Source organism: Macadamia integrifolia, unplaced genomic scaffold (assembly GCF_013358625.1).
Source record: "Macadamia integrifolia cultivar HAES 741 unplaced genomic scaffold, SCU_Mint_v3 scaffold1675, whole genome shotgun sequence".
Classification (NCBI taxonomy): Eukaryota; Viridiplantae; Streptophyta; class Magnoliopsida; order Proteales; family Proteaceae; genus Macadamia; species Macadamia integrifolia.
In genome coordinates, this window is record NW_024868302.1 from 16,702 (window position 1) to 26,392 (window position 9,691).

General features: G+C 36.2%; 1 protein-coding gene across 1 annotated transcript; it reads right to left on the reverse strand.

Annotated features, from left to right (window-relative positions):
- Positions 1–1,076: 1,076 nt before the first annotated feature.
- Positions 1,077–6,606, reverse strand: LOC122064516 (protein CUP-SHAPED COTYLEDON 3-like). The gene is made up of 3 exons (XM_042628224.1): positions 6,205–6,606; positions 3,403–3,668; positions 1,077–1,747 (listed from the first exon to the last, which is right to left on the reverse strand). Exons 1-3 carry the CDS (start codon positions 6,371–6,373, stop codon positions 1,301–1,303), a joined length of 882 nt encoding a protein of 293 aa, XP_042484158.1. The 5' UTR covers positions 6,374–6,606; the 3' UTR covers positions 1,077–1,300.
- Between the last annotated feature and the right edge of the window lie 3,085 nt (positions 6,607–9,691).

Sequence of the window (9,691 nt, forward strand, 5' to 3'; positions counted from 1 at the left end):
GCAGCATAAAACTGAAGCGAGGGGTTTTAAGGATCAAGCAGCAGTGGCCGTCGGCAGCACCTCTTATTGCTGCTGCTGCTTCTTTCGCATGCTTGCAGGGAGGGAGGGGGGTTCAAGGGTTTGATATGGCACAACCGTAGCCAAAACGGGACGAGACGCGACATTGTGCAATAATTCGTTCTGCAACCAAAACCTCAGCTCTGATATCAATGTTAAACAGAAAGTAATCGGGTATCGGGGAATACCTCAGTATAACTTTTTTTGCAGCGGAATGGATCGGGTTGAACCACGCGTCGATCCGCATGAACAACGACGAACGAAAGGTTGCAGCGATCTCGCTAGGCAATATTCTACCCTCTAAATCTAAGGATTACAATGAAGATCCTTGGAGACACCCACTCTCAATTGGGAGAGATAGAAGATAATAGGGAGAAAGAGATAAGGTCAAAACCCTAATTGGCTTTGTGGCCAAAACCCTATTATTTATAGAGAATTGGTTAGCTAGGATTCCCAATCCTAGTGGGTCTATGATTACCCTAAGTGGGCGACCCATGTAGGAATCAGATTGGAACTCAGTCCGACCCATATTAATTAACAATTAATATTTCAAAAAAAATAAAAATAAAAATAAAGATACCTTAATTAATCCTTTGTAATAATCTAATAAATCTCTCTGAGAAAGATTACAAAAGCAACAAGATATCAAGAAATTATCATTTGTTTCATTCCTAAGAAAAAATTATCCACTTTTGCGTACATTATGAATGAAAATAAGAAAAGTTCTTAAAAAACAAAGTAATTCATCGAATAAATACTCATCTTTGTAGAATCACAGAAAATCTCACATCGTCTGGGGATGTGATATGAAATGCACATATGATGCGACCTCCCTTATATGGTAAGACACATTTTAAGACGGTTAGATCCATCTGTCATAGTAAAGAATCTATATCGTGCTTTGTGTTTTGACCAGTCATATGGCACTTCAGTCTCCATCAGAAGGAATAATTTTTTTTTTTTTTTGGGTATGACAGGATGGAATAAGTTGAGAACAGGTTTGAAACAAATAAAAATGATTGATGTTCATATATTTTTGATTTATGTGATATTTACATCCTAACATAAATATAATAATTACAGGCCCCAAAGAGCATCTTTGATCTCTAACATCTAAGCTCCAAACCAAACATAATCTAATATGGTCTATACAGACAAATGGATGCATGAACAAATGGGGTAACTAGTAGAGCTATGGTATATTTAATTATGTCTTCTATATATTATTAACTATTAATTCAATCTAGATAAAAACAATATTATCATAATCTTCAAACTTCATCTCCTCTAAACTTGAAGCTTCTTGGTTCCCAAAGTTGTTGTCTTCCAAACCCATATTGAGTAGAAATCCATACTGATCATCACCTCTTATTCTAGACTGAATCTCAAAGAAGGGTTTGTTGCTCTCTTGATCTTGCTGTGGAGAAATATTGGCATTGAAAACTGCTAAATTTAGTAGACTGTTGTGGCCTGCAGCTTCATGATGTAGGAGTTCATGAGGAAATGAGTTGGTTTGGTGGGACCCATATGAGAGATGTGGTTGGTTATAAGTAGAGTGAGATGATGAGGATAAATTTGGAGGAGAGACTCCTCCATTTGATGTTTCATATTCATTTTCCAGCTGGTTGGAGCTCTCCCTGCGCTCTGATGCCCTACTTTTGTTAAAGACTCTGCAAAGCACCCAATCTTCCTGCATGCCAATGAGTACAGCCATGAACATGTAAGGATATTGTCATAGCTTAGAGCCTCGGATAATCCATCTCTTTCTCTCTCTAGGCCCGGTGCAATCTATTAAAGTCCTTCTAGATTGAATGGTGATGAGATTCTCATCGACAACTCTGAACTCATCTGATTATGATGGAACTCAATTATCTAAGGATGAAAGTTTGGTCCATTAAGCCCAAGCCTTCTTGGAAAAATAAAATCTGGCCAACTTGGACTAACTGAGCCCGAAAAGGTTGAACTGGACCAGTCGGAGCTCTAATCATAGCCATACACATGGTGCCCACCTAGTAAAGTCCTTTTAGTTTGAATGATGATGAAATTCTCATCAACAACTCTGAACTCATCCGATTATGACGGAACTTAATTATTTAAGAAACCCAAACTCTTCGGAAAAATAAATTTGGGACAGCTTGTAATAACTGAGCCCACAAGGGTTGAACCAAACCAGTTGGAGCTTTAATCATAGCCATGCACATGGCTGTCACAGGAGGGTCCTTAAGAAAATTATTGCAACAACTGGGAACTATCATGTCGGACTTTTTCAGTGACATGGGGTCTCTCGTATTTGAATGCATGTTTCACTTAATTCCAAATAGACCAATAAATCAGAACTGACACGGGCGAGGCGGGTCAAAAGTGAGAGGCTGCCACTAGTAATTGTTATAAGTTCGAACGGATTAGGGTCCGGTTTTGAATCATGAACAAATTTTTTTTTTTTTTTTTTTGGGGTGGGGGTGGGGTGGGGTGGGGTGGGGTGTGGGTGGGGGAGGGGAGAAAGGAGAGGAGAGTTAATACTAAACCAAACACCAATAATGGTGGGACATCACCATTGATGAAGAGATTTTCTCTTCACCAAATCAATTTGCTTCCATGATCAATTATCATGGGTGTCATGATTCTTCTTAGTGGATGGGGATTTTTTCCTAAACATTGATCGCCCAGGTCTTTTCCATAGTTATTTGGACGATTGACATGTGTTCAAACGGTGATCTAACAATTTTCAGTGTAGTGCCTCTGTTCTGATCAATAGAAGCACAATCGTTGGATCACCGCTTGGACATGTGTCAATTGCCCAAGTAGTTATGGGCTGACCTGGGCGATTAGCTTTCAGGAGAAGAGCTGAATCCCTTCTTATTATTCTGGTTTTAGAAACCAAGGGCCTAGACCACATTAATAACCTTATTCCAAATAGGGTTAAAGCTACAGATCTAGATCCTTTCCAAGTTTCCCACCCCTCCAACTCCTCCAGTGTGCATCCGACAGTTGGGGGACCTACTTGCACCTGGATTCTTCTACTCTCTAATGGCTTGGGCATCTAACTACTCTCCAACCACTTTCCCAGCCGTTGGATGAGTTTGGACATACATCCCCAAATGTTGTCAGATGTTGAGATGCATATCCAAGCCCATCCAACAGTTGGGACGATGGTTAATTGGAGGATAGTTGGCCGTCTAAGTTGTTGGAGAGGATCCCAATCCCCCACACCGCAAGCCCTCCCAGCCATGAGATGCACACCATTATAGCTAGGTTATAGTGTTAATTTCCCAATAGAGAAGACATGCAGACTAGTGCTTTATTTTATGGGTGCATGAATGTGAGAGAGTGTTGGTGGTAGCAGACCTTGGGAGGCATAAAAGGGTTCTGGAGACGAAACTCATGCATGATCCAACCAGTCTTGATCCCATTTGGTGCTCTGTTACGGTAAAAAACCAAAGTCTTCCTCATACCCACAATTGCACGGGAGTTGGGCTCATATATCGGACGATCTTTACCGGTAGCCTTCCAGTATCCTGAAATCGTCGCTCGGTTGGTTCGCAGGCCGGAGGCGTATTTACGGTCCCGGAAACTGAAGAAGTACCATTCATTGGCACCAAGCTTGGCCACATCTGGAACAAATAATCACACATAACTATTAGTACAAGGGTGGCTGTAATAACTCAAGATGTCAATTCTGCAGTGACTCATAAGCGAGTGTTGGAGCATCAAGTGACAAGTCAACTCCATATTTCATGGTTTGACACTTGGAATTGTTTAGCTTAGGGAGGTGAAGAATAATGGATCAAGTTCCATTACAAGAACCATTCTAGTATGATTTGACCACATGATCTCGTCTGTGTGGATCAGTCCTGCACGAGAAGATTTCTCCTACGAGGACTTAAAAAAGAATAGGGGAAGACACTGAAGATAGTTAGCACATTGTAAAACTTGGAAATAACCTTTTCTATGAAGTAGGGGGTAAGGCTGCGTACACTTGCCCCTCCCAGACCCTGCAATAACATGTTGCTCTTTGTTATGGAATTGTGGGATCTACTTAAAAAAAAAAAAAGATCATGCAAATTAGAAGAATAGTATTATCAGCTAAATATTTTTATTTTTTATTTCTTAAGGTGGGGCTTGGCCCTAGTCTTATGCAAATTTTAATATTATAGACCTAAATATATATATATATATATATATATATGGTTACATCTCTTTCTTTCTATCTCTCCTCTACAAAATCGTTGGTTCTCTGCATTTATTTTAAGGAAAAATTCACGTAATCCAAAATCACTAGAGGTAAACTATTGGAGTTAATTTCAAATATTAAATTATCATAAATATTAATTTTTGGGTTTATTGAGAATTATCAATATGAGATAACCTTAATTAGAACTTTCCAAGATATTTCTATTGTTATTAATGAAAAATATATATGTTTTTTAGTTATTAAACTAGTAAGTTGAGGAAGGAGTGCTCAAACTTTTTACGTTTTATTAAGTACAGAATCCTTAAATAAGTTCTTTCTCTCTCTCACTTTTACTAATACTCAATCTTAGGTTTCTGCCAATTTTTTTTTTTTTTTCCCATTTTCATAACTTACAGAATCTCACTTTTATATATACGCACGTGGTAATTAGAAACAACACTCAATCTCCCCTAATAAAAACATCCATTTTTTAATTAGAAAACTTATACCACAATTCATATTACAATGGAAATGTCCAATACATTGGGACTCTTATATACTACTAAAATCAATCATCTTCTGACTTAATCCATTTAATTTATAATTAAATTAGTGTTAATACGTCTAGGAAGCAAATTAAAGGAGAATGACTTGTTAGTTATGTAGGTCTAAGTAAATTTCTTGATGATCCGTAGCTTTGTAGCTTACTATAATATCTATTTTTATCTCATTTTATTGATGATGAAAAACTCGTAGGAGGTGATGGAATCAAATACATATATGGATATTTGATCAAGAAAGTAGACAATGATGTTTAGCACAAAATAACAAAATCCAATCAACAAGTTAAAGGCAGACAATGTAAATAGGTTGAAGTTGAAACTCTTGATTGGATTTTGATGGATCATATTGGGCCCTACCATAGTACATCCCACATAGCCCACCAAAAAAAAAATTGTAATACTATATAATAAAAGAAGGATTGTGTTTTCCTAAGGCCATGGTGAACGAAAATCCATTAACTGTGGACTCGAGAGGGGTGGGAGTATGCACTTTCATCCTTTCGATCTATGTGGTGATGTTTACTGCGTGAAGGGAAAATTCTTTCATAAAAGTATTAAAATATGTCTATTATTACTTAAGAGGTACCTCTATCATTTGAATATTAATTATAGAAGGCCTTTGGAATTCCGTATCGATTGGGTATTAGAGTATTTCTTCTTCTAGTAGAATCATACTTGAATATACCTAGAATTTTAAAGGTATGTCTAAGGGGAATAATTATAGATTCCTTGTTATGTTTTCAATACATATATCAATGGAGAAGAGGTCATCCCATTATTTTAAGAAGGATATATACATAAGAGATTATTTTGTCTTCAAAGGTCAGGCAAGTTGAAGCTATCCTTCCTTGAGACAGTTCTTGTCTCCCTTTCTACGTATACCATTATTATAATCTCAATTTTGAACCACACAAAGCTTGGGCTGTAAACCCTTCTTTGTAACCTCTCTCTTGCTTTCCTCCTGAAGGACCTGAACCACCAGCTTAGCTATAATGGGGAAATAATGAAAGGAAAGAACTATCATAATTACATGATTATTTTCATCTGCATAAAATGAAGAATAAATTCTCAAGAAATCCCATTTCATAGATTTTTTTTTAGAGAAAATACCATTATTATACAAAGAAAATTTAGAAGAGATAAACTAACAAGAACACAGGACGAAAGTCATCACCTGTAAATGGTAGCAAGACAAAGGGGAGCTAAAATGGGTGAAGAGAGAGGTATTTACTGTATCCAGCAAACACAGACAAAGCATACAAAGGAGGTAATTCTCCACACACACACACACACACACACACAGAGAGAGAGAGAGAGAGAGAGAGAGAGAGAGAGAGAGAGAGAGAGAGAGAGAGAGAGAGAGAGAGAGAGAGATGGAACATTGAAATAGAAACAAGATAAAGCTTCTCTCACCTGGTAGTTGCCAGGGTTCACAAGTATGCAAGTCCACTTCTACCATGGTTCCCTTAGAGACTCTTTCATTAGCAATCTTCTTGAATAGATAGTGGCAGACCAACTCCTGATCACTAGGGTAGAATCTGAAACCTGCAGGTAGTGTGGCTTCAATGTCTCTTAGACTCATCTTTGCTGTTTTGGAGGGAAAGAATGGCTAAAGAAGGTGATTGGGTTTTGGTTTTAAATGCTAAAAGTGATACACAGTCAGGACTCCTTGGGACTATGTAATCTAAAATCTAAAGTCCTCGGCTGTTTGGGGTTTTGGAATGTTATATAGATGAGTACAAGGTCTTACTTGGTTTAGATATAGCTGTTTACGCTTGTGAATAATAAAATAAGAGGGTTCAAGAAGAACCATAGGCACAAGTAATCAATCCCTAGGCACTTGGAGGGGAAGGGTTGGAAAATATTTATTTATCTATAAGCGCAATCCAAGGTATCAAATTACAGAAAACGTCCAAAAATGCAAAAAGCCCCACTTCTTGTCATTGTTTTATGATTAATAGCAAATTGCAAAACAAGCAAAGACATTGGTAGCTTTCATATTAGGTGTTAAGCTGCTCCAACTTCTTGTACATTGATCAAAAGGGTTGGGACCACCCTGATCTAAGCAAAATCTTGACCATGGCCCACTCAAGAGTTCCTCAAGATCCTATTAGGATAATGATAAATGCCATGTCATGCGGAAACATGTCAGTGTACCAATGAACTATTTCTACTTGTTAATTATAGAAGTCTTGAGAAAAATGAAAAAAAAAAAAATTGAAAAATGAAAATAAAATTCCAATACAGTTTGCTTGGGGAGCAATAATTCAATCAATGGATGAGGACCATCCCTATATATGGTAGTCATTCCAAAAAAAATAATGAAATCTCAAGATACCTAATCATTGAAAATGGGTAATTAAAACAAAGGAAAGAAAAGGGTATGATTTGTACTAAAGTATAATTAGAGTAAAAACTTAATAATATGTCCATCCCTATATATGGTAGTCATTCCAAAAAAAATAATGAAATCTCAAGATACCTAATCATTGAAAATGGGTAATTAAAACAAAGGAAAGAAAAGGGTATGATTTGTACTAAAGTATAATTAGAGTAAAAACTTAATAATATGTGTTGGAAACTAAGGCGGCTAGATCTCTTATATAGCCCACAAATCATTTTTTTTTTTATAAATTATTTTATCAATATTTTATGGGTAAGAGTTATTTTATCATGATTTTATTTTGGTAGAATTATTTTATCAAGATTTTTTTGGTAGAATTATTTTATCAAGATTCACAAGCACAAAATGTGCTGCAACATCCAATGAGGATGCTGGGTTTGGGGTCCATCACTTTTTTTCTGGGGGGGGGGGGAATTAAATCATGAAGGAGAGAACAAATTATGGACATTGAGTAGTAATAATGAAACTAGAGAGAGAAGAAAATTTGTCACTTTGTGTATCAATATGATGGTTGACGACAACAATTGGAAGCTTATACCATGGATAATAACCTTAATGTGAGGGCCCGTATGTTTGGTGCATAATGGTTGAAAATCATGGAGCTCAAGTTTCACCTGAGAATGATTGAAACAACTATAAGATTCCAAACATTCCCTATATTTTATCGACGATGATGGGTTCCAAACTTTTGGTTGCCACCCTTAAGAAGATTGGTAACTAGCTAAAAATTTTGCTTCACTTGATCAGGCATTAAAGCAACCTCATAATATACTGACAATCATGAATTTTATGTTAAAAAATACACGCAAAAGCAATCATTCTCATATTGAATGTGAATAGCTTGATGTGAAAACTTATAGGTACTTAGACTTCCTCTCCTTATATGTGAATTCTATCTAAGTCCCAACAGTTTGACTTAGATCATGTCAAGAATACAGTTAGTTAATAAAAATTCACAATGCTATGGACGTGATTCACTTCTAGCTACTGTGGAAGTTAATTGTTCTTTTTCTTTGACTACGAACCCGTGTAGCAACAAAAAAAAAGACTATGTACTAAGGGAGTAAACATTGAAAGCATACTCCAAATTGGGAAAAGAATTCAATGATTGAATATCGTAATTTTGAATTCTAGGGTTAGGGTTTTCTCTTAGGAGGATGTTTAGTTAGGTAGGAGGTGATGTTGTAGAAAGAGTCACGTCTTCACACTCTTTCTTCTCATCAAGTATCTTTTTTATCTAATCCACTCCCTTAAGTCACGGGTTGTTCTTGTGCAACTCACAATCCTCCTTCCTCTTTTTTTCCTTTTTTTTTTTTTTTTTTTTTGAGGGGGAGATGGGGTTGGTTGTCAGTATTTTCTGGGTATAATTTTAAATAACATATAATTTAGATCTCTCAGATTGGACACGTGGCATTTGTACTGTTTCTTGTCAACTTGCTTTCTTCTGTATTTCCTAATCATTTAGACTAAAATTCCATTAGAAGCCACAAAGAGGCAAGCGACAGTTGCATAGGGGGGAAGTTAAAGCGCTTCCCTCCCTTCCCTTTCCCAATTTAAAAATTAGAATATAGAAACTGCATCACATGGAAGTGCACAAAGTGAGTCTTTCACGAAACCTTTTCCTTTTGTTTAATAAGAGGATCAGGGGCCTTAATCCTCTTATTAAACAAAATGGCCCATAATCCTCTTATTAAACAAAAGAAAAAGGTTTTAGGGGTGTCAAGCAGTAGATTTGGTTTATACCCTCCAAGAGAGAGAGAGAGAGAGTTCTCCAAGCAATCTAATTGGAATGAAAAATCTCTTTGCAGGTCCTCAATATCTACCAAGCAGCCATCTTGGAAGGAAATCTCTTAGCAGGTCCTCAATATCTCTACCATATGACAATTTAAATGGGTCCTAAATTTTTTAAATAGTCATATTCTAAGGTTCCTTGCTTATATGTAAAGTTTCAACGTAATTTGAATTTTTCAAATGACAAATAAATCATTTTAAAAATCCAAGACAACAAGAAAGTGTACAATAGTAATCGATATAGTGGTAGGTGAATATAACTTATGTATGATGCATGCTAATATATGTGAGGAGATTTGGTTGAATTAAGTTATCAAATTTAACATAATTTACACCATTCTCTTGACATCTAATGGTCAGAATCTTCTGAAACTGAAGAATCCACTAGGATATCTCTTTTTTAGCAGGTCACTTAAAGCAACTTTTCCCAAAAGGATAAAATCTCTCAAGTTGGTAGTTAATTTGGACCCACTAACATGCAGTACAGTATTGGCATCACTAACTGATCAAGTGATTTGGTCTATATTAATTGTAGGTCATCTCTTGGGTTGTTGCAAAAAAAAAAAAAAAAAAAAAATGGAAAAATCTCTTGGGGGAAAAAATACACATCAAATAAGCTAAATTGTCTAACAAAACACAGACATTTTTAACTGAAAATCAGCTAAACTTTAATATAATTTAGCTTTTGGCTAGAAAATAAAGCTA

Excerpts from the sequence above, each read along its gene's own strand:
- LOC122064516 (XM_042628224.1), bottom strand. The coding sequence starts at position 6,373 with ATGAGTCTAAGAGACATTGAAGCCACACTACCTGCAGGTTTCAGATTC. Across the intron at positions 3,669-6,204 it reads TGAACCCTGGCAACTACCAG|ATGTGGCCAAGCTTGGTGCC; the intron begins GTGAGAGAAGCT and ends TATTTGTTCCAG. Across the intron at positions 1,748-3,402 it reads ACCCTTTTATGCCTCCCAAG|GAAGATTGGGTGCTTTGCAG; the intron begins GTCTGCTACCAC and ends ATTGGCATGCAG.